Source organism: Chelonoidis abingdonii, chromosome 16, assembly GCF_003597395.2.
Source record: "Chelonoidis abingdonii isolate Lonesome George chromosome 16, CheloAbing_2.0, whole genome shotgun sequence".
Taxonomy (NCBI): domain Eukaryota; kingdom Metazoa; phylum Chordata; order Testudines; family Testudinidae; genus Chelonoidis; species Chelonoidis abingdonii.
In genome coordinates this window covers 4,143,725-4,169,985 of record NC_133784.1, presented here as the reverse complement: position 1 = coordinate 4,169,985, position 26,261 = coordinate 4,143,725, and the positions used below count along the sequence as shown (strand labels likewise).

Here is a 26,261-nt window from a genome sequence, read left to right as displayed (position 1 = left end):
CCCTCACAAGACCTACAACTCTGCGGGGCAGGGGCAAAACGGAGCTTTCTTACCATTATAGGCGATCGTAGTCCTTGGGGTCGCGTCCAAGTCAACAGCAGATCGTCGAGAGGGGTAGCCCGTTGTCGCGGTCGCCAACAGGACCAACAGGTAACAGGCCATACGTCTTCTCATCTTCCCAGGTGACCAAGCTCGTTGCTCTGCCAACACAAATTCTTTGCTAGTGGACGAGGGCTTAGCTCACTGGAGATCGCCCCACCGGCTCCTGCGTGTCTCACGGCAAACCACGATCGTTCTCCTGAAACACAGAGCGGAAGCTGAGGAACAGAACATGCTGATCCTTTCATCTGAGGATCGCAAAGCACTTCCCCAAACATTAAGCTCCACAACAGTCCCATGAGACAGGGAATCATAGAATCACAGGACTGGCAGGGACCTTGAGAGCTCATCTAGTCCAGTCCCCTGCACTCATAGCAGAACTAAGTATTATCTGGACCATCCCCGGCAGGTGTTTGTCCAACCTGCTCTTAAAAATCCCCGATGATGGAGATTGCACAACCTCCCTAGGCAATTTATTCCAGCGCTTAACCATCCTGACAGGAAGTTTTTCCTAATGTGCAACCTAAACCGCCCTTGATGCAATTTAAGCTCATTGCTTCTTGTCCTATCCTAAGAGGTTAAGAACAATTTTTCTCCCTCCTCCTTGTAACAACCTTTTATGTACTTGAAAACTGTTCTCATGCCCCCTCTCAGTCTTCTCTTCTCCAGGCTAAACAAACCCAATTCTTTCAATCTTCCCTCATGGGTCATGTTTTCTAGACCTTTCATCATTTCTGTTTCTCTTCTCTGGGTTCTCTCCAATATGTCCACATCTTTCCTGACATGTGGCGCCCAGAACTGGACACAATACTCCAGCTCAGGCCTAATCAGCACAGAGTAGAGCAGAAGAATTAGTTGTGTCTTGCTTATAATACTCCTGTTAATACATCCCAAAATGAGGTTAGCTTTTTTTTGCAACAGTGTTACACTGTTGACTCATATTTAGCTTGTGATCCACTATGACTCCCAGATCCCTTTCTGCCGTACTCCTTCCTAGACAGTCATTTCCCATTTTGTATGTGTGCAACGGATTGTTCCTTCATAAGAGGAACACTTTGCATTTGTCCTGACTGAATTTCATCCTATTTACTTCAGACCATTTCTCCAGATCATTTTGAATTTTATTCCTCTCCTCTGAAGCACTTGCAACCCCTCTCAGCTTGGTATTGTCTGCAAACTTTTTAAGTGTACTCTATGCCATTATCTAAATCATTGAAGAGAACCAGACCCAGAATTGATCCCTGCGGGACCCCACTCGTTATGCCCTTTCAGCATGACTGTGAACCACTGACAACTACTCTCTGGGAGCGGTTTTCCAACCAGTTCTGCACCCACCTTATAGTAGCTCCATCTAGGTTGCATTTCCCTAGTTCGTTTATGAGAAGCATTATCCCCTTCTGATAGATGAGGAAACTGAGGCAAAGAGAGGGGATACAATTTACTCCAAGACACAGAATGAGTCAGTAGCAGGGTACGTATAGAAACCCAGGAGTTCTGAGCATCCCCTGCACTAGCCACTGCACATTACTCCCTCTGGCTAGGGATTCTGTTCCAATAGGTTCTCCTCTTTCAGTGGTATTAATCTGCTAAATTTAATAAACATGCACAACCTATAGGAAAAACATTCAAATAGAAATCACACCTTACCAAACCCCAGAAGCCTGCTATCCTCATTAAATCCAAACGCACAAAGATCTACATCGCTACAAGCTCCCACAGGCAAACGGTGGCCCACGTATTATAGAAATCGGAAGATGCCGTGCAGCTGGGTAACAGCTCAGTTACTCATTCAGTGTGCATCATAAATACAGTGTCTGAAAGGCTCGGGAGCAGCCATTTCCGGAAGAGGCGGCATGGGAATAAACTGATGTATCCCTGCTCCCCCAGATCTTTTTATGCAAGATGCACAAACACTTCACGTTTAACAATGCCCTGAATTCTAGGATGAGGGGATCCTTTGTGTTTTAGTATACCTTGCAGTCCGAGTGCTTCGGTTTAGATAATCGAGATAATAAACATAATTAAAAAGAAGAAGTGGGACTTCCAGCCATCCTTGTGGTATCAGAGTCTCTGTTTGCATTCTGCATCCAGCACAGAGTCCATGGAATGCACTGAACATTTAGGGCCAATATTTCAGCCTCGTTTTGGCTACTTCTTGTTTTCCTACTGTACTAATCTGCCCCACCTGAAAGAACAAGTTAATCTAGATCAAATTAAAGCCAAAAAAAATCCAAGAGGAAACACCTGAGGGATTGGGTAGCCTGCGGAACTCCCTGCTGCATGATGTCATGAAGCCTGCTCCCGGGTCTGGGTTTTTAGAAGATCTAAGCTGATTCATGCTTCAGACAGCAACCTAGGGGGAGTCACTCCTCCAGTGTACTGCATTTACCAATTTGCCAGGTTCATTCACTACAGATTCCAGCTCAAGGTCTCGCTATCCCTCCATGAATTTGGGCCGGTTCCCAGAGAGATCAGCACACCTTCTACCACGACAATCTCCTAGGACAGGTCTGAGCTACAGGAACAATGACAATGCCAGCGGGGGTGAGGATGGGAGGGGAAGCAAGAACAGTCCCAGGGACTGCACAATTTCAGTGCTTTCATTTGCTCTTGTAAGAGATCTCCCTGACTAAAAACCTCACCCGCTTCTTAGACTTATCTGTCCCTGAAAGTGTTTTCCATACGCCACCCACCCGCTGACCCTGGGAACCAACCAAACTGCTTCTACAGGCAGGGAAGGAAGAGACAGAGTTAGGGTGATGTCTATTTTTAACTGCTCGGGAGGCACTCAGACACTATGGAGATGGGTAACGGATAACTTTGACAACCGATTACAAACAGGGCAAAAGAGAATTACATAAGACCATAACAACAGCCAGACTGGGTCAGATCAAAGGTCCATCTAGTCCAGTGTCCTCTCTTCCAACAGTGGCCAGTGCCAGATGCCCCAGAGGGAATGAACAGAACAGGGAATCATCAAGTGAGCCATCCCCTGTCGCCCATTCCCAGCTTCTGGCAAACAGAGGCTAGGGACACCATCTCTGCCCACCCTGGCTAATAGCCACTGAGGGACTTATCCTCCAGGAACTTATTTAATTCTTTTTTGACCCCTGTTATAGTTTTGGCCTTCACAACATCCTCTGGCAGGGAGTTCCACAGGTTGACTGCACCTTGTGTGAAGAAATACTGCCTTTTGCTTGTTTTAAACCTGCTGCCTGTTAGTTTTATTGGGCGAGCCTGGTTTGTGCGTTATGGGAAGGAGTAAATAACACTTCCTTATTCACTTTCTCCATACCAGTCATAATTTTATAGACCTCTATCATATCCCCCCAGAATTGTCTCTTTTCCAAGCTGCAGTCCCAGTCTGTTTAATCTCCCCTCATACAGAAGCTGTTCCATTTCCCTAATCAATGTGTTGCCTTTCTCTGTAACTTTTCCAATTCCAATATATCCTTTTTGAGATGGGGCAACCAGATCTGCACACAGTATCCAAGGTCTGGGCGCACCATGGATTTTTATGGAGGCAATATGACATTTTCTGTCTTATTATCTATCTACAGTATATGTCTCGTTAGAGGCAGAGCTACTTGCCTAAGGTTCTGGGGAGGTCACTGGAAGAGAATCCAGGTGGTCCCAGGCTCCTGCATGAGCCCCCAACTGCGTCTGTGCACGGTGAGGCAAGGTTACCAGGGCAAACCCTCTTTTGACAATTGTAGCTCATTTCCAAGACAGCAAGTGGTGATCACAGCCATACCCTCTGATTCATGACATGCGGCGCCGTTTCCAGACAGCAGCCATCGTTAACTGAACACGCTGCATTCGTTAAGCCAAACCAGTTGCAGCAACTTGCTAAACCGTTAGCCAGAGGTGGAAACCATCAGCAAAAATCTTCCCGCCTTCCCCAAGTGCTGTGTCGTTTTCTAGCGAGTCTAGGGAAAGGTGTGAATTCCTGCTAACACCAAAGCAGAGGGCATGCATGGCGCGCCGGCTTCCCAATCCTTTGAGTTTTGCTGCAGCTGGTCTTCTTCCAATTCAGAATATTGTGGCAAGAAATGGGGCCCTCCCGTGCACCTGCCCAGGCTGAACGCATGCAGGGAGCAAGAGCCGGCAGACAGCTAGCGACACCAAAGGGAGTCAGCTCTGCCCAATGTCTCCAGCTTGAACAGTCACATTGCTCCGGCCGCGTGAAAGGAAGGATATGGCACTGCGGTTCCCTTATCATCTAGAAACTTACCCGGCTGTCCCAAGGGAGAGCAAAGCCACTTAGACAGGCAGGAGGGCAGACAGACTTGGCAGGGCTGACCGTTTGCTCCGGCTTTAAGCTTCTAACTAGCTAAATTGGGAGCAGAGGGTGGTGGGGGAAGTGGCAGCTGCGAGCCCCACATGGAAGACAATCCCATGGTACGAGGCTTGGGGGTTAAGTCTCACCTGAAAGACGGCGCCTCCTACTGTCACGCTGCAGGAATACATCCAGTACCAGCCCCGAGGGAAGGCTGTGGCCTGTTGACTGGCACCTCCTGCAGCTGCCCCGTGTTCCCATCTACTGGTCTCACTGACCAGCCCTGAACCTGCTCAGGGGAAGCTGCAGAGCTCAGAGGGAGGCCGAGATACTGACCGAGGCAGAGAGCGATTGCATATATGTCAGGTTCTCTTTCACACCCACGGGGGTGGGCATAGGAGGAGCAGCAGCCAAGGCGGGCAGCCAGACTCCATTCGCTTTATTTCCGAGCTGTTCAGACTCCAGTAAAAGCTGTCGCCTCTGATCCCTGCCAGCTTTTCAGTGCTCTCCAGCACAGCGAGTAAGTTAGCGAGACTCTCCACGCTTTCATCGGGGCAGCTTTTCTGTAGGAGTTCTGAGCAATGCCAACTCGTCCCAAAGGATCACAGAGAGACAGAGCTAGCATTTAGCTTCTCTGTGAGCCCCCGTCACAGCAGGAACGCGGTCATGTAATGATTCAAAGTGAGGGAAGCGCACCTTAGACTTACCCCTGTAACATCCCAGGCCTGGTAGGCTGGCTTGCAGCCAGGCAATTTTTCTCTCCGCTTACTGGGTTCGAAAGCACTGGCCGTATATAAGCTAATCTCTCACCAGCACCTTTCAAAATCCAAACGCGTGTGTGTGTGTGAGAGAGAGAGAGATTCACCCTTCCTACTACTGACAATGCAGCAGCTGTGTCAACTGCACAGGACTTTAGGACAGGAAGTGAGAAGAGCCACCTCCAGCTGACTCTGGTAAGGAATTTGAAGGATACTAAGTGACTAGCCGGGTGGAATTTGGGCAGGACACAAGGACAGACCACTCCTGCCTCCTCGGTAGTCATGTGGGATATAACAGGGGTTCTCAACCTTTTTCTTTCGGAGCCCCCCCACAACATGCTCTAAAAACTCCATGGCCCACCTGTGCCCCAATAACTGGTTTTCTGTTTATAAAAGCCTGGGGCGGTGTTAGGAGGTAGCAAGCAGCGCAATTGCCTGGGGCCCCACACCACAGGGACCCCCACAAAGCTAAGTTGCTCAGGCTTCGGCTTCAGCCCCAGGTGGCAGGGCTCAGGGTCCCAGGCTTCAGCCCCATGCAGGGGGGCTTTGGCTTTCTGCCCTGGGCCCAGTGAGTCTAATGTTGGCCCTGCTTGGTGGATCCCGTGAAACCTGTTCATGGCTCCCAGGGGGCTCCGGACCCCTGGTTGAGAACCACTAGGACATATCATGGCTGCACGTGGTTAGAACCTTGGGTTTAAGTTTTGCCCATGGCACCTGCAGCCAAGCACCCCGTGGCAACATGCTGGGGCATCAGGACACCACTGGCCTGGGCACAAGGCTTCCCTCCTTTCCGAGCGGTTCAGCCCTGAATCCTCCATGCCTGTGAGAAGTTCTGTCCCTGTTTCGCAGACAGAAAAGCTGTGGCAGAGAGATTCAATGCTCCCAGTACAATGCTCAGCCATCCAGTCTTCTGTCCCCCTCTACTGTCCCCCGCTGCCAGCAGCCTGGGTCTCTCTCGGTCGGATCCTGCTTTTGCTTGCAAGCCAGGGCAGCACAGCCAGACCCCACAGTCTCTAGAGATTTTAGGCATAGGTTAGAGATCTTCACCCCCTGCAAGAAGTGTTATGGAGAAAGATTTCTCAGCCTGCCACCAACCTCTGGAGCAGAGAGGAGGCCCATGAGACAGGAGGGGTTTGTTCCCATTACTGGCTGGGAATCCATCTGCTTCAGAATGGGAAACAGGAGACGCTTGGCTTTCAGGCCCCCCCCCGCCGACTGATCCCCACAAGGTATCGCTTTCCTCTTGGGTTTGTGGTCCCTTCTGTGCCTCGGTGCAGCGCTTTGCTCGAGCTGCTCCTGAAGCAGGCTCCCTGGAAAACACACCAACAAGGTTCCTTTCATGGCAGGCCATGATGTCACTGTATCGGAGCCACTCCTGCCTGGGAAGGGTGGCTCAGTGGTCAGAGCAGGGGAGGTATTTGGAGTCGGACTCCTGGGATCCACCCTCAGCTTGGCCACTAACTCCCCTTGGGCATGTCAATTTGCCGAGGTAAAGCAGGGACAATGCCCACGGCGCAGTGCACTGGGAGATTTACTGCTTTGCAAGAACCTCCAAGGACTGTTGCTACAGCAGCAGTTCCCAAACAGTGGGCCATGGACCCAAATGACATCACGCCCTCAGCTGTTGGGATCACTGCAATCCCTAGTGCACAGGACATGCCATTTTGCTCCTCCTAGAGTGACCTCGCACGCCTTGGTGCTCTTCACAATGGTACCCTCCATGCTGCCTGGGGCAGGAAATAATTCATTACAATGTGGTTGTGCCAGCAAAAAGTTTGGTAACCCCTGTGCTGTGGGAAGGTGACGTGATAATCTCTATTACGCTAGCATCTAGGGACCCAAACCTGGCTAGAGGCCCTGCTGTGCTAGGCACTGCACATCCCCCACACCCTGAAACAACTGACCCTGCCGCAAACAGCTTACAACCTGAGTACGAGAAAAGTGACAGCCAAGGGAAGCACAGGGAAACAACCGGTCAGCACAGGCAGCGGTTGTGGGCACAGGCACCTGGCCTTTGTGCGGGAGGGTTACGGTAACAATGCTGTTCCAAGGGGCCAGACGTACCTGCTGCGTCGTGCACGGGAATTCTGACTTTAGCACTATGGCAGGCAGCAAGCCTGAGGCTTTGCACCCCAAGCCTGTAATCCCAGGCTCTCATGCCTGGAGCTCAAGGCTGGGGCCCCCGCCCCTTCCACCCCTGACTCACCAAGGGAGCCCGGGGAAGGCACGAAGGCTTTCCCTGTTTTCCGAAGCTGGGCTACATCCCTCTGGAAAGTACCAAGTCGTCTTGGCGGGGGGCTAGACTAGCTGACCCGACGGCTCTATGGAGGATGGTTCTGTGACACTGCCTCGAGCCTGGGCTGCTGGAACGGACGTGGAACAGGAACTGCTCGGCTCCCTCTCTCCCCCACACGCACAGAGCGGCTTTCCTTTGGAGGATACCAGCTGCCACCGCTTACTCACCACTTGGCACTGGTCTCGCTGGCGGGGCCCCCGTGCTGCCAGTGTGTGCTGGAGACCACCCAGCCATCAGCGTTCGCGGGCGGATATTTGCAGATTGTCGCTCGTTACGGCCAGGCTGTACCAACACAAACGTCCATGTTTATGCAACAACAAGCACCGTGCCGTGCCGCAGAGGCCTGACTTTCACAGCAAGAATGTCTCCGTGCCTGGGGTAATGGGGAGGCTGCTCTCCGTCCAGGCATCTAACAGGAGATCAGCCGGAGCAGCACGCACAGTACGTTGTACCAGACATAACGGGAGCTCGAGTTACCTGCCAGGTAGGTAGGTCCTGGATTACCTTTCCACCCAGCCCTGGTCCAGAGCATTCCTGGTGTTATTCTCGTCTCAGGGCTCACACATGGTGAGGACAATTCACTTCCACTCGGAGCTACTGGCCCCTCCCCACTAGTCCAGATCCAGCAACGTTGCATCAGACAGGTGGTGCATGAACAGAAAAGTGGGGAGAAGCCACCAAATTCGTTATCACCCATGATCCAAAGTTGCACCTGGCAACGTTTCAGGAAAGTGGAGCTTATTTCATGGCCGGGTGACTGGAGGAACTTTGGCTGCTTTCCTTCCCTCCTGACTCAAGGGAGCGTAGCATCTGGGCCGACATTCCTTGCGCACCCCAAGCGCACCATGGGAGTTGAGGGGGTGACGGGCTGTGCGCAAGGGCAGAAGGGGCTTGTCAGCCCTCAGATCATCCGCCTTTTGCAACATCATTCCTCATTGCTTTGATCTGCAGCATCGGTGCCTGTGCCAGCTTCCCTAGGCATTCTGGCCTGATGGCTCTGGGGGCTGAGAATTATCTTCCTCAAGGTCTGGCCTAAACTTTTCCTTCCTTTGCCTTCAGGCCATTTTTTGCACAGCTGATCTGCGTGAGGAGTACTGTGTAGGAAAAACAATTGATCTTAGTCACACCACAGAGCTGGAGGGGGAAAGGAGGGAATTGCTGGCTCTGAAAATGAAACCAATGAAAAGATAAAAAAACCCCAACAGGCCGTTCCTGGAGAACATCAGCAAAGATCGCTCCCTGCTGCATTTGGCCTAAGAAAGAAGCAAGTCAGAGAATGGGTCCGCCATGGCTGGCTGGCCTAGCAGTGATGTGGTGTCTGGATTTCTGCTGATTTGCTCGCCAGCTCTGCACGCAGAGATCGGCTCTTCCAGAGGCAAGAGGGCTGCGGACAGACACACACGGAACTAATCGAGGACAGAGATGTGAGCTTTAATCTGGGTGCACCTCTGCCTACTTGGTTAGTCACTTTCCACTCTGCTCTCACATCCTGCCGGGGCCTGGGAAGGCAGGTGGTGGAGGGGAGGGTTTTCTGCGGAAGAGCCGCATTAAGGTTGGATGGAAGGTGTGTTTAGACAGGAGGCCTCCCCTGCTCCCTGCACAAGCAGGCCCGGTTTAACACAGCACACGTGCTTCACACGCACCAGGTCACCTCCACAACCCCTAGTGCTAGCCCCCAGCCCAGGCACTTCCCTGCAGTGTGTGGCATGCTCGGCACTGGCAGCAGAGCAGGGCAGAGGGCCACAGTAACAGAACAGAGGGGTGGGGGGAGCCTTTCATGTTATCCAAGTAACTCTAGAGATGCCCCATGAAATGCATCCACGGGCAGGGCCCATTTGGCCGGTGGCAGAGGAAGCTCAGGCCATCGGGGCTAAGGGGACCCATGGCAGGAGAGTTTTCGGCCAGTTTGGCCAGCTAATGGCGGCTTTGGAGGTGGACGGGGGGCAGGAGGAACCAGACAACAGCTGGGTCTCCTAAGCCAGCCAGCTGCAGAGCTGAGACACCTCCACCTGCTCTGCAGCTCCTAGGGCTCCTGCAGGGACAATTAGCTGCAGGGCTGCATGACCCAAGCTCCCTCACTGCCTGGCTCAGAAGCCCCAAGGGACAGCCAGCGCTGCGCCTGCTCCTCCCCAGGACAATGCTTCAGCCCTTTCCACTGAGAGGCAGAGCACCCACCAGCCAGGAAGGCCCAATCTCTCTGTGCCGGTCCCTGCTGAATGGAAGATGGCGTGAGGGACAAGTAGAGAGAACCCTCAGGCTATGGCAAAGGAAGCTGGGTACGGTGGAGAGAGAGAGGAGAGGGAAGCCGCTCGTCCCATATGGCTCATTCTGCAATTTTTCCTTCTGTCTAGTCAGAGTTAGGTCTCCGCTGTCATAGCATCTCTCTGAACCGCCAGAAGGCGCTCCAAGTAGCCAGCTTACGGGGCTGAAAGGTAGCTCGCTTATGTCCACATGTGCCACAATCGCACCTCCCCACTGCAGTGTAGACAGACTCGAAGGGCAGGTCTACACATAAAACGCTGATATCGGCGGAGCTGTAGCGCTTTAATGAAGATGCTCTATGTCGACAGGCGCTCCCGTCGATGGAATTAATCCTACCGAGAAGCAGTAGCGATGTCCGCACTGTCTACATTGGCGCTTAGATCGGTGTAACTACAGCACTCGGGGGAGGGGGGATTTTTCACACCCTGGGGCGGAGCAGTTCCACCAAAGTAATTCTGTAGTGTAGATCTGCCCTAAGACTCCTCTCCAGACAGAGACAAAGAACACAGCAAGTGTTCTCGAAACCGGAAGGGCACGTTCCCCTTCAGCTGAAAGCTTTATTGGACGTGATGCAAGTGGACAACCAAGTCAACAGGACTGTAGCTCCCTGCACTGTACATTTAAAAACCAAAGCCTGGGCCAGCCTCTTCGGAAGAGAAAAGCTAGCCAGGAACAAACCTGACCATGTGGGGAAGAGACTGAACAGATCCAGATGTTTTCAATTTCCCTACCTCCTCCTGCAGCCTGAGGGAGTTCAACGCCCCCTTTGGGGAGGCAGCATCTGTTCACAAAGGCAGCCCTTTCCTGCACAGCTGGATTCACGCCTCTTTTTGCAATTGAGAGAGACAAGGTAAGGGGAGGTCCGGCCTCTTTGCAATTAACAAGTGGAGTCTCGTAACAAGATCTGTTCAGCTTTGATGCGGCTGTGTCCTAGGCCATCGGCTTACGGACGGGTGCTGAGACAGGCCGGGGAAGGCGTCTCTGAAGTTGCAAGTCACAGCGGGGAGACTTGAGCGGACGGGGCCTTCAGGTGGAAACATTTCAGGCAGTGACCACAATGAGAGAACCAGAAATGAAAAGGAGCGGCGGGAGAATACAGGAGCAATTTGGCACCTTAGCCAAGTTGTCTGTAGGGTGAGCGGGTTTCCCAACATTATTCCACTAGATTTCAGCTTCTCCTTAATACGCTGCCTGGAAATTCAGCATCCGTCTTGGATTCTGTTCCAGTAGGGAGGAAATTCCGGCCCAAACCGCACGTAACGTGCCAGTGACCTGATCCAGTCCAGCAAACCCATCCAATCCGGCCATGCCTGACACCCTGTGTCTAACACCATAATGGAGGGAGCCAATTAAGCACTGCGGTGTGCAGGGAAAAGCCCACATCCTGGCCTCCCACAGGAGATCGATTTACCCTCCTGAAGTACGGAGTCCGGCACACCAAGAGAAGGGGAAACCTGAACTGCTGTGCACAACGAAGGCAGGAGGATTAAAACAATCCAGCCACACAAGACTGAACTTGCTGACTTTCTGCAGCAGCGAACTCCAGCCGGTTTAGTGGTAACTAGGGTGATGTGATCAGGGCACGAGATACATTACAAACACAGATGCTTGCCTGGAAGAGCTTACACGGCCGGCCAGGGTGGGGACCACAGCACAGCGTGCAAGGAAAGGGGTCGAGGCAGGATGCAGCACCATAAGGTTGTGCAACCCACATGTATGATGCTGGTGTTTCACCACACGACCCCTTGTTTTCACACTAAAGGTCCGAGTAATAAAGCAGGGCCTGACCTATATGACATGTCCTTGAGGTTCCCAGCTAGATAATTATTCCTCTGGGACTCTTCAAGGCTAAGCAAATCTAGTGAGGCTGCCATCTGCAAGCTTTGGGCCGAGCAGGATTGTGGCTAAACAGGGTTGGGGGAGGAGCAGGGCTGGGGATGTGGCACTCCCTTGCGCCCTCCCTGGGGGCTAGCCCGGCCCTCGCTGCATGTCCCCCTGAATGTTCCTCAGCACTGCCTGGGGGACATGCCCCACAATTTGGGGACCACAGCCTTACAGGGAGTGCAACAGTTGCCATCACCACTGTCAGTATATGTACTGTGGCTGTGGAGCAGGGCACCAAGGCGCTAGGGGCTGTACAAAGACAGTCCCTGCTCCAAGAGGGGAAGCAGAAGGAAACAATCAGGTGACAGTGGTCAGCACACAGCAGAACAGGCAGTGGTCTCAGCACACCAGCTGCCCATCCACAGCGTCTGATCACTTCCCAGCTTAAATTAAATTGCCATATTGAGGTGCCCAGTGAGCCTCACTGAGTCTCCAACTCTTCTCTGGTTATAGGAAGCTCAGTGTGAGATAACAGGGTCCCCCCAACCTCACACAGGACTGAAGGTTAGGGGGCTCTTCCGTCCATCCTTCTATTTGCTATCTCGGACAGTCCTGCCGGCTGTTAGTTTCTTTCCTGGCAGAGGAGCAAAGGACAAGGTCTGGGGTCTGACCCAAAGTCTGACAATTAAGTTCTTTCACCAAGACTGGACGATGCAAGTTACTGTGGGTTCAAGGTGCTAACAGAGACTCATGTGGAGTGAAGGATGGTGTCCCCAGCCTCTGTTTGCCAGGAGCTGGGAATGGGTGACAGGGGATGGATCACGCGATGATTCCCTGTTCTGTTTATTTCCTGGGGCACCTGGCATTGGCCAGTCGGCAGACAGGACACTGGGCTAGATGGACCTTTGGTCTGACCCAGGGTGGCTGCTCCTATGTTATGTTATTTTCTAAGTGAATCATTAGTCCTCGCACACAAGCTGTGACACAACCAGTTCCAACCTTCCCGACTCTCCCATCAGAGACAGGTGCAAAGTCTAACCCTGATTATCTCTGGCCAAGATGATCCCCCAGAACCTCAGCACGTTCCATCAGCTGAATGGCTAGGATTGCGCCTAGGAATTACATTATGTTTTCCCTGCTGCACCATAAACCAATAGCTTCTGGTTTCACCCCCGGGGCCTGTTAAGCGGAAAATCAGCTCCACTATATAAATATGTCTTTAAATATCTACCGGGGCATGGCCAGTGGGGAGGGGAATGCCAGGGAATACCTAATAACGGGCTGGAGCTTCGAGAGCTCAGAGCCCCGCCAGCCGGGCGCGGCTGGAAATCCACTCGGGCACCTCTGAAAATTCTGGCCAATGTGACTGATGGGAAAAGACACCGTCAGAGGGAAAACAGGAGAGACTCAGCCCAGTCCTGTCACTGACCCCGCATCCCACAGGCAGGAAGCCCCCAGCCTTTTAAACAACCCCTCGCTTTAATGGCTTCTTTGCAGTCCCAGTGTATAGCATATGTCAGCTGGGGGACCCGAGGTGCGTCACAAACATGGCACAAGCATCACCCACCGGCGAGGTGGCCGTCTGACCCAGTTTAGAGTGGCTTGAACAAGGTTATATGGAGAGTGTGCCAGAACCAGGAATGGACCCAGCCATCCCAGCTCAATGCCCGGCTCTAACCACTCAGCAGCACTCCCTTCCTGTGCCTGTGGCCATGACTGACTTTGCTCCCAATGCAGAAGGAACAAGAAGCTCTTCCGAGAGATGGCCGGAGAGGTGAGCTGTCACTGCAGTGCCCGGCTTCCCAGGGCAGAGCCTGGGCTTTGCCAGGGCACTGTCTCTCTGCACTGCTCCCTTCAGGGAGTTGGAGTATTTCAGATGCCTCCGAGCAAAGCACACCCAAGGAAGCCACCTGCCTGCGTTCTTGGATCATCTCTGCCTCTGCTGTTTCCCTCCCTGGCAGAACTGCGCCCACTATTTAGAGAGAGATTGAAAATCAGACTCTTGCTAATATGCCCAGTGCAGCCATTCCCAGGTGCCTGGAGGATCAGCTCCCGTTACCACCCCAGTAGCCGCTGTCAGCTTTGAAAGCCTGGACGCCCATGAGCCCTGCTCCACCTATCAGCACTACGGAAAAGACACATGGGCTCGTCACGTGTCGAATCATGGGAACATGTTTGTTCCACTCAACCCCTGAGCTCAAGTTCGGGCTCAGAGCTATCGCCCCACATCCTGCTCAATACTGACCCGTCTGGGTGAACTGGAAGCTGTGCTGGCGGCTTCTGCAGGGCCTGGGGGCCAGCTCTTCCCAGCAGAGCACTGGGGAGGGAGAAGCAAAGGGCCCCAGAACCCCACACCGAGGGCTTCAGAGACACTGCAAGCACCACACTGCTGATAAATGAGGGTGAGTCTGACCCCATGCCTGGCTGAGGCGGAATGAGCACCACAGGCTGTGACCTCAGCAGCTCTGCCAAGCTACGCAGGGTCAGGTCCGGGCAGCGTTTGAGAGACACCTCCCAGGAGAAGCCAGAATGTGGCACGCAGTGGGGACAGTGGGTCAGTTGGTGGCTTTCCTCCCCTCTGAGAGGGAGCCACGAATCAACGCACCGGGCTAGGTCATCCTGCTGGGGATGCAAAACAGTCTCCAAACACTCGTGGTCCTGGAAAGTTGCAGGGCACTTTTTGCATGACGAGGGGCCGTGGAGCGTCCTGACGTTCCCCCCTGTAGCTTTGACCGGATACTGTCCTATGCTTTACTCCTCAGGCTCACAGGCACTGCACGGTGTCAGGCGTCGCACAGTGGAACCCTGGGTCTGCCACCCAGAGCGCCCCCACCTGGCCAGAAAGGGAGAGATGGTTGGGAGAGCCCCCTGCGATCCCCAGCCCCTTAGTCGCCCCTGCTTTCTCAGGAACATCTTTCACCCGCCTGTGCTGGCACTGAGTCCCTGGTATGGCCCGGACAGTCCCTTCTGAGGAGTTACCTGCAGCCCTGGCCTCAAGCCCAGCGCTGGGTTGGAGCCATCGGCTCTCGGGAACGCAGCAGAGACACTTCCAGCAAAGAGCATTTCACAGCAGCACGTTGCCAGCTGGCTTGGCTTCCCACTGCCGCTGGAGACTTGAAGCGGGGTGGGGGGAAAGCAAGACTGAGTGATTGGGTTTCCCAGGCCCTTCTCTATTCTCTGCCAGCACATTGATCCCTGCTCACATGGGTCCTCGGTCATAAGCCAGTGGAGGATGCATTCGTGGAAACATCCAGGGTAAGACCTGGCAGTACTAGCCAGTGCCAAATGATTCATGCAGGGCTCCTATTCTCCAGGGGGTTGGACGCCTGGCCCTGGACTCCATGCACATGGGGCCATGTTCAGAGAACAGCCATCCCAAGGCAGGTCTAGCACCAGGGCTGGCCTGTCCCTCCCTACTCCTCCAACAACCTCAACCTTGTTACAAGAACACCTGCACAGACTTGCCCTTCGTGCGCATCCAGTCCTAGTCCCTCTGTCCCGAGTGCTAGACGAGCTGCTGCAGTAGAAACCCGACCGGGACGCACCAGCTTATCTCACCCTTGGCTGGCCGATACCAGAGCAAAAAGCGGAGGGTGGGCAAGGCCTTGGACTGAGTATGTGGGTGCAGGCGTGAGCAGCCAAGCTGGCAGTGCTACTGCTGGAGAAGCAGCCGCTCAGCAAGACAGACCGCGGGGACGATAAGACCCAGGCTCATGCATGCTCGCTTCACAAGATCAGACCTCATGTGCACTGGAGAAGGGGGGACCCGGGCTAGGACTGTCCTAGCAGTCAGGTGTCCCTTATGCAGCATCTCCCCCAACAGCCAGCGAGGGAGGAAATACCTAACCCTAGTGAACTCACCACTATTTAGATCCACTTATGTGGGCCAGCTCATTAGGAGCACAGATTTAAGATTAAGTATTTGCAATGGTTCTTTGGCCGTGGGGGTGGGAGGGAATAAGACTCAGCCAAGTCCTGACCCCGGACTGGCCTCTCATTTCCACTCGGGAGGCAAGACAGGCTCAAGTAAAGCACAACTGGAAAAGCATCAGAGAGGGTGAACATCAGAGAGCTACAGCTCTGCCTCCAGCTCCACGCCGTCACCTTTACAGACACATCCGTGCTAGCAAACACCAGCATATTTCCAAACCCAGAGGTCCCAGCAATGGAAACCAAGCTCTCTCTCCCCCGCACAAAAACCAAAACATTAGAGCGGCGCCTGATTAAGAGTCATGAGCAAAGAAGCTATTTTCAGCAGCGAGTTTTGATCAGCAGCGAACAATGGAAAGGCCTCTCTATGCCCACCTGGGTCACAAGTCAGTCATTCTTTGCACAGTTTCATTCCATTGCTTCTGCACTGGCACCGAGCAGCCTTAAACACCCTCCCAGAGCATCTCCCACTGCTTCCTCCCCCTCTTCGTTTCTCTCTTCGGTTTCAGGAGAGGACAGAAAGGCGTTCACAGAAGCAGCAGCAGCCCTGGGATAAGCTTTCAAGCTACTTCTCAAAGCGCTTGCTGGTCTCAAGCAGGGGAAGTCAGAATGTCGAGTGGAGAAAGCTGATCCGTATAGAGAGTTTTGTAATTTCCCAAAAAATCCCTGACGTCGCCCTAAGGCCTGCTAGTTCCTGTTTTAAAACAGTACAGGCCAGACTCTGGGGAGGTAGGTGTTAAAGGCCATTAACCAAACCTAAAAGCCGATGTCTCCTTATTGCCTGCTTTCGCGTTTCTGCCTCTGCTTTGGGCTCCAATGAACAAAATCCTCATCGCCTCTAAGCTATTTAGTTCCAATCCCATCACAGGAATAGTCATTCCAGCAGAAGCTGCCAGCTAATTTTAAAGGGAACTAATGAGAACAGGAGAGATGGGCCAAGAACTCTGAATAGATGACCTCCTGATAAAGCTACTAATGTGGATTTGTTTGCTTAAGATTTTGTTTATATACATATTGTTTATATATATATATATACACACACACACCAACTACCTAGCCCTCCAGAACACTGTTCAAACATGCTTGCTGCAGATGGTTTCCCAAGAGCAAATATTTCATCAGATCTGAAACAGAGAACAGCGGGCCTGGAGAGAGAAGCTGGAGGGATGAATTGTCCAGGCATGATCAAAAGCCAGTCCCATAGGACGGCTGTGTTGCCCAACGTCCCATTACAACATCTCTGCTGAGCAGTCGCCAATGTCTGGAGTCTTGCTGGTCAGCTTCCCAGCGGAGGAGAAATTAAAGTCAAAGAATCCAGGTACACTCCAAGGGTAACTCCTTGGTTTTACACACACACCAGTCCAGGAATAGAGGCGCTCAAAAAAGCATGCAAAGCCATCCCTTCTTTCAGGAATCTCGGCCCAACAGCAGCGCCCTGTTCCTCTTTGAGGCATCAGAGACCAAAGCAGAGAGCCAACTCCCCTGCTTGCATAGCAACCTCTCTTCCCAGGCTGCCTCTACACAGAAACTCTCAAAACTCAACCCGGCAGCATGTCTCCCCAAAAGTCAAAACTTGCTCGCATGCTAAGAATGTGGATGACTAGGATGGCGCCACCTGGTGACACCTGCCATTAGAGCTGTCACAGCCATCTCTCCTTTGCCTGGCAGTCCCGTGAGAGCCACGGAGACTGTTGAATTATCCCAAGAGGTGCAGTTTATCCAGACGCGAGCTGGGGCACACTACCACAGCAGGTGTGAATGAGGGTACGGGGAGACAGGAGAGGAAGGAAGGAGCTAGCCCCTCCCCTGCCTCTGCTGGACCTGTTCTGTGCATACCTATGGTTTAAATCCCTGAGAGCACTAAGTGGATTCTCTCCATTATTCTCTCTCTCGGTATAACATTCCTATACAGTTTTGCTGCTACTCCACCCCCCCCAAAAAGGATCACATTAAGCCACTTCTTGGGGGTGGCACCATCATTTTGCTAATGAAGCCTGTTCCGTTCCCTCTCCCCAAGCACAGAAGAGAGCACCGTCTTCCCCCCAAGCACCCTCCCACGTTATAGAGAGGTGCACAGAGGCCTGGCTGACTCAGACGCGGGGCAAGGAGGGAAATGACTGCGCGGAGTGCAAAGGGGGAACTCATCTCTAACTCCAGTAACTGGACCCTCTGAGATCAGAGTCGCTAGATACCAGCTGCCCCTGCAATTGGGAGCAAAAAGGGGCAGTTTGGATTTTAAGCGTGTGGAGCAAAATCTTTGTGTGGATTATTTTTTTTAAACTTACACAAAGAAGAGAGATCTCTGCTCTCCATCACAGGCAGCGCTCCTCCACCTGATGATCACTGAGCTATTTCAGCATCTCTACTCCGGTGTCTTTCTGGAACCAATGCAATATGCTTCTGAGGAAGCACACCAGAGCTGGAGGGGGAAAAGGAGGGGGGTAATATTTCACAAAATATTTTGCAAGAAATGAAGGTGTTTTTGTTTTGTTTGAAATTCCGTTGGCCCGTGAAAGTGTCAAATCAATTTTGTTGATGGAAAAAAATATGACAATATGATTTTGTTGGGGAAAAAACCCACTCGCTTTTTCACTCTTCCCCCATCTCAGCTGGAAAAGAGGGGGTTGGGGGTCAAATTCATTTAAACGCCCACCCCCAACTCACACAGCCCTACCTTTAATGAAAGTGTTTTGACCACTCCCAAGGGAACATACCTACAACCCACCCACCTAGGAGACCATGGAAATGGGCATTTGTGCTTCCTGCCCCTAATGCCACAGGACAACATGTTGGGGGCCAGGTAGATACCCAGATTAGAGGTGTTTTGCCATCGTCCCAGCCCCCAGCTCAGAAGCTCTGGGAGGAGTCCAGCATGACCAGAGACTCCTTGCGGGTCCTCCCAATTCATAGCATCTGCCTGTAGCTGTCTCCTCATCATCCTTTAACCTCCACTCTCTTGTAAATTCAGTCCCAACTTCCATCACTTCTTTTGCGACGGCCACTTTAGCGTCTCCAGAGCAGTTTAACGCTATCCTTCACCTTAGCTTGTCCTCCCGTCTCTCCAGGAGACACAGCCCATCCACCATCCCATGCCTCACTACCCAGCTGTCAGAAAGCTGGACTCTGGCTTCCAGTTCAGCAGGATGTACTGAGCCAGACTGTCCCCTGCCGTGAGCCTTGTCTCATCAGAAACACCCGAGCAAAGCGAGCGGCAAACGCTACCTGATCATCCACACAGCCACTTTGCTGGGGCAATGGAGAACCAGGCCCAATGCACGCAGCCCTGCAGGAGAGCTGAGTACGGAGAGTAAACGGCCTGATTCTGCAAACACCCTACTGGGACTAGCACTTATTGGACGACCTTGAGAAGCCAAGCGGAGACTGCAAGGGGACTGATGGGTACAAATCCTCAGGATCAGGCCACTGGTGGGAACCACCCATGTAAAGCAGGAAGACGTTACAGCAGCTGCATTAGGAGGAGAGCTGGTCACTGGAAACATACTTGTTCTCTAATACAATACCAAGATGAAGGACTGAACCAGAAGCCCCTATTGTAGCCGACAGCCCGACAGGACAGGGTAAGACACTGAAGAATCTAAGTGCTCCATTTACTCTAGAGTGGCAAGACATTTTTTAATTATTGGTTGACTCAAGTGTTTATTTAACAGTAATCAGAGCAAAAACTGGTCAGGCATTCCTTCCCTCCCCCCAGCCTGGGCTCCGCTCCACTCCACCAGTCTAGTCAAAAAAGCAGAGTTTAGCGCTGACAGATGTGACAAGCTCAGGTTCCCCACGCATCCTGATGGGATGTTCTCTTCCCCACCACACAGGCCAATCTGCTTCCCAGGAGGAAGCCCCCACCAGCCAGACGGCCACTCGCCCACCGTCCGTCCCCAGCACTGTCCTCCTCTGCGGAGCTAATAGTGGGAGCCATTTTAATTTTCATGGCCATCTGGGAAAAACTAAACCACCGTCCCGTGTCGCTGCCCGTTGCTCCGGGACAGCGATTACATCAGCGGAGCCATTTTCGTCGGCTCTGCAGCCCAAGCCCAGCAGAGCACGTGCTTTGTTTCAAGTCCCATGGCTCGATGAGCAGCTAACGGGAGTACTCACGTGCTTAAAAGTGCTTTGCTGGATCAGGGGTCAAAAGCCTATGACCTGAGATTGCGAGAGGTGCTGAGTTCTTGCTACTCCCACTGGGGTCTGATGCTGGCAGTCAGGGTTTCAAAAGGATCACGGGGGAGCTGTAATACGCTGGCCCTCCTCTCCCGTAGCAATCCATTCCCACATGGCAGCAGCTGTAGACAGAACATTCAGGCCTGCCACTTCCTCCGATTCCTTTGTACGCCAGCGGCTGTTAAAAATCTCCTCATTAGCTCTGTATGCGGATATCGAATGCAGCTGTCACTGTTCCCCTTCTGCAAGGGGAACCAGTTGCCCGAATATTCCCCTCTGGATTCCTTTTTCCACAAAGCACTTCTAAAACCGCCGCAGCCCACCGAGAAATGGATAACCTTGTTTTTCATTTGCAAGGCATGCACAGAAAGTGGCCTTGCTTAGATGCCCCCACGGGATCCGTTCCCATCTCGACTCCGCTTATTAATGGCTTGTAACTTTCTCACATCTATTTAGAGACACCAGTTCGCTTCCCAGCCTGCCTGAAACACGCATTCGCCCCCAGACATGGCCGCCTTTCGTTTTTACAACAGTAAGCTTGCTCGTTCTGTTAAAGCTCACCAGAGCGGTGCAAGTTCTGGGTGCAGCACAGGCAAGGGAGAACCGGCTGGCGTGGGAGACTGATAAAAGAGTACACAGAGCCTCCACCCTCGAAGTCACTGATTTTAAATCAGGCCAGCTGATTACTGGCCCAAGCCAGGCAACTGTTGTATGGCAGCCTGTGCAGCACAACTCCCATCCAGATTCTCAGAACGGCTCACGCCCATTTAAGTCTTATTTCCCTCTGCTCTATATATACCACCAAGAGGTGGGCCTGGGGCTGGAGTAAGAGACCCTCCATCTGGAAACAAATCACTGCAAGATTAAGGTGATCCAGAGACCCACAGCTCTGAACCTGGCTACTGGGCCAAAGCCAGCAGCATACATGGCGATCAACCAGTACGTAAGTCAGCGCCCCCTGCAGGGCTATTGCATAAGAACAGCCATCCAGGATCAGACCAAAGGCCCATCCAGCCCAGTGTCCTGTCTTCCGATGCCAGGTGCCCCAGAGGGAATGAACAGAACAGGGAATTATCAAGTGATCCATCCCCTGTGGCTCATTCCCAGCTTCTGGCAAACAGAGGCTAGGGACACCATCCCTGCCCAGCCTGGCTAATAGCCATTGATGGACCTGTCCTCCATGAATTTATCTGGTTCTTTTTTGAACCATGTTATAGTTTTGGCCTTTACAACATCTCCTGGCAAGGAGATCGACAGGTAGACTGTGCGTTGTATGAAGAAATACTGCCTTGTGTTTGTTTTAAACCTGCTGCCTATTAATGTCATTGGTTGATCCCTGGTTCTTATGTTATGGGAAAGGAATAAATAACACTTCTTTATTCACTTTCTCCACACCAGTCATGATTTTATAGACCTCTATCATATGCCACCTGTCACCTTTTTTCTAAGATGAACAGTCCGTCTTCTTAATCTCTCCTACGGAAGCTGTTCCACCCCCCTGATCACTTTGGTTGCCCTTCTCTGTAACTTATCCAAATCTAATATGACATTTTTGAGATGGGGCAACCAGATCTGCATGCAGTTGGTACACCCTTGCTCATAACTGGAGACTGGCAATTGGGTGTACACTTTTAATGGTGAGACTAATTCATCCTAGGAACAATTTACCAAGGGTCATGGTGGATTCTCCATCACCGACCCTTTTAAAACCAAGATGGGATGTTTCTCTGAAAGCTCTGCTCTCGGAATTGTTGAGGGGCAATTCTCTGACCTGTGCTGTACACGCAGTCAGATTACATGATTACAATGGGCCCTGCAGGCCTTGGAATCTATGTTTCTAGGATTTGGGTTTGGATCTTTGTTAACAGTTTCCTTCCTTAGATGTGGGTTTGGATCTTTGTTAAGTTTCCTTCTCTCGAGTTTCTCTGGAGGGGCTAAAGCTGGGATGGATCCAAATGGAGGCCTTCCCAGAATAACGCTGCATGGAACCCTAGGGGGATGCACAGAGTTTCTGCTCATGCAGTGGAAATTTCATTGTACTGGTGTCTCTTCGTTGCTTTGGACAATGGACAAACCAAGTGTGGAGCAGGACCATTCTCTGGCCTGCGTACAGCTAGCCAGCGAGGGGCTTGGCAGGAGGTGGGGTCCGTGCTCCAAGCAGTCCCCGAAGGGTGAGCAGGATGTGGGGAATTTCACTGTAGGGACCAACTGGATAGGCACAGCCCCTATCTGAGCAGTCGCTGCACCAGCAATGGAGGACACAGCACCCAGTTCCCCACAGAGCAAGGGCAAGCACCAGGGTGGCATTTATCTGAGTACCGTTGCAAGCACTGGCATATGCAGGCGCACAGTGCATCACAGGCTGCCAGGGGCTGCGACACCAAAGTAATTTCATGCAAGCCGGCTTTGGGCTCCCAAGCACCAGATCCCTGGGACTCCTACGTGCGAGCCCTGCGCACCGCTTGGACCATGCTGCATCGAGCAGAAGCGAGAACATGAAATCATTTGTCTGGAGCCAGTGGATCGCTTCCTGCCCCAAAAAAGGCATGCAAGTAAATTGTACATCTGGACAGGTAAATGTTGGGCTACTTCTCTTCCGTGCACCAGATGAAAAACAGATCAATAAAAATCATGCCATTTGCCTGGCTACAGACAGGCGTGTGCAGTTTGTCTTCCAAAAATAAATAAGCCGTAAACTTTGTTTCCTTGCCATCTCTTCCTCTAGAAAGCTGGCAGATCGCCGGCCAAGCCCAAGGGCCAAGCCCGGCCTCAGGAAAGATTGCTGGGCCTTTCTTTATCACAAAGCAAACTCTGCTCAAACAGCAGTCTCAAATGTAACCAGATAGGGCAAAGCAAAAGCTAATGGCCGATCCGGAGGCCGGTGCGTGCGCGTCTTCCCACCATAGGGGTTATGGAGTCAGCTTTTCGGTGTTTTTGCAGAGCAGTAATTACACTTCCTTCCCAGCACTCCTTTGCCTGCGATCAATGGGTAGCTCTTTGTCGTGAAGGACAATCATCTAATTCACTGTAAAAGCTGGTTAATTTTTTACCCAGTGGATACAGAAGGAGGAACTGCTGGGGTTTTAATTTCTCTCTTTTCTTTTCTTTTTTTGCAAGCAGGGGACTTTAACTCATCCCTGGCCTTGTTCGACTGGCAAACCTGGGTGGTCAGAGGCCTTCCCTCGGCATGGGGAAAGTGGAGCGAAACTCGACCCTGTTCCTCAGCAAAGGATCAGAGAGTCACATGGCAGAGTTCAAGCCGGGGCAATACATGTCTCGCAGTGCAGTGAGAAGGAAGTGCCCACACGGACGGAGGGGACTGGCTGGCTGGCATTTCACACCCAGAGGAAGCTGGGTTTGTTTTGCAGGTTCAACAAGTGCATGGCTTTCCCCGGGAAAATCAGCGATGGGGGGGGAAGGCAAGATTCGGTCCCAGCCTCAGAGTTCGCCTGGGTTTGGAAGTTTGATGCCCTGGCAGGCTCCTGGCACTTCCTCCCTGAGCCTGTACATGACGCCCCCACCTCTGCTCCTACCTGGACTGATCCTCCTTCAGCCCAGAAAGGGATGATGGGAGAGAGAAACAAACAGAACTGCACGATCTGACCGGACAGATGCATCACAGCACTGCGGGTCACTCTCAGGCCTCATCCAGGATGCGTCAGCCACAGAACACGCCAGTCTACGTTCTAACACCAACATCCATGCACGCCACAGCTCGGGAGGGGACAAGCTACAGGATGAAAGAAACCGCCACAACGTGAGCTATTGTGCACTGGGTAGCCCCAAGCAGACGGTCTAAGCCGGACAAGACAGGAGGGCTGCCCAGAGGGAGGGGCAAGTGGGGCAATTTGCCCCAGGCCCCGGGCCCTGCAGGGGCCCCCACGAGAATATAGTATTCCATAGTATTGCAACTTTTTTTTATGGAAGGGGACCCCAAAATTGCTTTGCCCCAGGCCTCCTGAATCCTCTGGGTGGCCCTGCAAGACAGTCCTTGCCACCCCAAAAATCAATCCAATTCTGTTCAGCAAGAGGGGCCTGGTGGGGGAACAACCCCTTGGAGATTTTTCCCAGCCTAGGCCAAGCTAAGCAGCCCAACACAGCCCACCTGACATAGGGGTCAGGACAGAAGGCAGCTGGATCCAATTCACTTGGGGGGCTGCGCCGGTTCCTGGAGAAGGTCAAAATTAGGGAGTCCCAAAGCCACCTGTGCACTCCCTGGCCTGCCCCAGGTTCTCCAGAGCCACAGAGTTTAAGGCCAGAAAGATTCGCCAGAACATCTCATCTGCCCTCCTGCATATCACAGGCCACCAAGTGAACGATCAGAATTAAGACATAAGAACAGCCAGAGTGGGTCAGACCAATGGTCCATCTAGCCCAGTATCCTGTCTTCCAACAGCAGTTGGTACCAGATGCTTCAGAGGGAATGAACAGGGGAGTGTCTGATCCCTTGTTGTCCAGTCCCAGCTTCTAGCAGTTAGAGATTTAGGGACACCCAGAGCATGGGATTACATCCCTGCCCATCCTGGCTAATAGCCATTGATGGACCTACCCTCCAGGAACTTATCTAGTTCTTTTTCGAACCCCATTTTAGTTTTGGCCCTCGCATCATCCCCTGGCAAGGAGCTGACTGGACGTTGTGTGAAGAAATACTTCCTTCTGTTTGTTTTAAACCTGCTGCCTATTCAATTCATTGGGTGACTCCTGGTTCTTGTGTTATGGGAAGGGGTAAATAACACTTTCTGATTCACTTTCTCCACAGAGTTCACAATTAGACCAAAGTATAATAGCTCTCAGGAGACTACGCCCCTGGTATTTAAATTACTCAACTAAAAAAAAAAAAAATGCATGGGAAAAAAAAATTCTACATAATTTATTTACATTCCAGCATTCCCCTGCCAAGCTGGGAACCCAGAGTCTTGTTCTAACATGTGAGAACTGGAGAGCAAAACTAACCTGTCTCCAGAACCATCATGCTAACCGCATACAGCCCAGATGTCAACAGCCAGCACAAGATAAACAAGGGCATTATAACTCTCATTCCAACATGCAGGGGCATTAACAAAGTCCTGTACACAAATGGCATTAACCTATTGGATTTTTTATCTTGACAGAGCCCTTTTTAGGGGGAGTTTTGCAGCATTCTTGGAGAAATAGGGCAATGCTTTGCTGTGAAACGGGCTTCGCCAAAGCCACTTCAAGTTCGCTGCCAAAAGAGAGCGGGATCATCAAGTGGGAAGGTTCCACTTCAAAAGTCAGTGCTGAACTGGACTATACCATGATGTGGCTGTATATGTGGCGACTTTCTTCCTGACCCTACTCCACAAGTCTAGGTTGTGCCCTGAAGCATGACAATAGATACCCCTTTTAACGTTTACTCTAGCTGGTGTAATTGCATTTCTACGTTAATATAGCAATTTTCTACTTATTATGGCCTCCCCAGATAAAATAGTGCAGGGAAATAAGTTAGCACCAAACAGACTTTTGAAAATCTCCTGGCCAGGGCCTACGCAGAGGGATTACATTTCCATGTGCCGCCGCTACACAGACCTTCACACCATAACCAATCGCTCAGTGTCTGAAAAAACACTCAGCAGCAGCATGTGTTTTGGCTGTTTTTTTTTTTAAAGCTGACATTTTTAAGCTGGCAGCATAGGACTCCTGGCTAAAGCAAAGCTTATGCCTCTTGTCAGCCTGTTTTTCTTGGGGCAAGCTCCTTGCTTAGTTTCTGGTCCTAATTACATTTTTCTAATTCTAATTTAAAAGCTTCCTTTAAAAAAAATGGAGAGACTTAACAATACACAGGAGCTGAAAGCCTATCTGACTTCTGATCCCGCGCTCACACAGTGGGGACTCCTGATGTCTTCGCAGAGGGCTCTTAACCCTGTGTCAGACTTCTGGGAATTGAAAGGAAAAGGAGTGTTCCCAAGAACCCAGCTGTGGAATGCACGCGGATACCAGCTGTGACCAAGTACTTTAACAGCAGTGTAGACATTCCCTTACGGTAGAGACCCGGGACCGGCCCATGCCAACTGACCAGGGCTCGAGGGACTCCGACTGAGGGGCTGTTTAACTGTGGTGTAGATACTACGGCTGGGGCTGCTGCCTGAGGTCCGGGACTGTCTCACCTCACCAGGTCTTAGAGCCTGGGCTGTTGGCTGCTGTGGTCCCCCCCTTTTCACTGCTGTCCTCTCAAGTGCTCACTTGAGGTGTTTCCCAATCACAGCGTGAAAGAGACCCCGGGCAGCAGGCAGGAAGTGTGCCTGGACTGCTCCTTGGTGCCTGATTCTGATCTTGCTTACGCAAGCGTCTGTTCACTTCGGTGGAGTTGTTCTTGATTCTTACACTGATGTAACCCTCGCTTAACTGTTCTGCTGGAAAACGAAGCATCTGTTAACTTTTAAATCTTGTTCCCTGATCCCTATCATCCAAGCAGTTAATATTGATATTAACGAGTGATAGCAGCTCAGGTTTCCCGTATAATGTGATACAGGGCTGTGCACCCAGCCCCCAAGCATGAGATGTGTCCGACTGTGTTGTCCTGCCACCATTGTTCAGACCACCCTCTCCTTTCCAGCCTGGCTATATTTTTGGAGGGATCACAGGGATAGAAAAGACACAAGGCTAGAGTTGGTCATTG

General features: G+C 52.0%; 1 protein-coding gene across 1 annotated transcript in view; it reads right to left on the bottom strand.

Moving 5' to 3' along the window:
• SEMA4G (semaphorin 4G) overlaps window positions 1-4,728 on the bottom strand; it is a 54,283-nt gene extending 49,555 nt beyond the window's left edge. Inside the window, 3 exon segments of the mRNA XM_032795744.2 lie at window positions 54-204; window positions 207-298; window positions 4,528-4,728. Coding sequence (XP_032651635.2) covers window positions 54-204; window positions 207-298; window positions 4,528-4,639 — 355 coding nt within the window. The 5' untranslated portion in view covers window positions 4,640-4,728.
• Window positions 4,729-26,261: the final 21,533 nt, after the last annotated feature.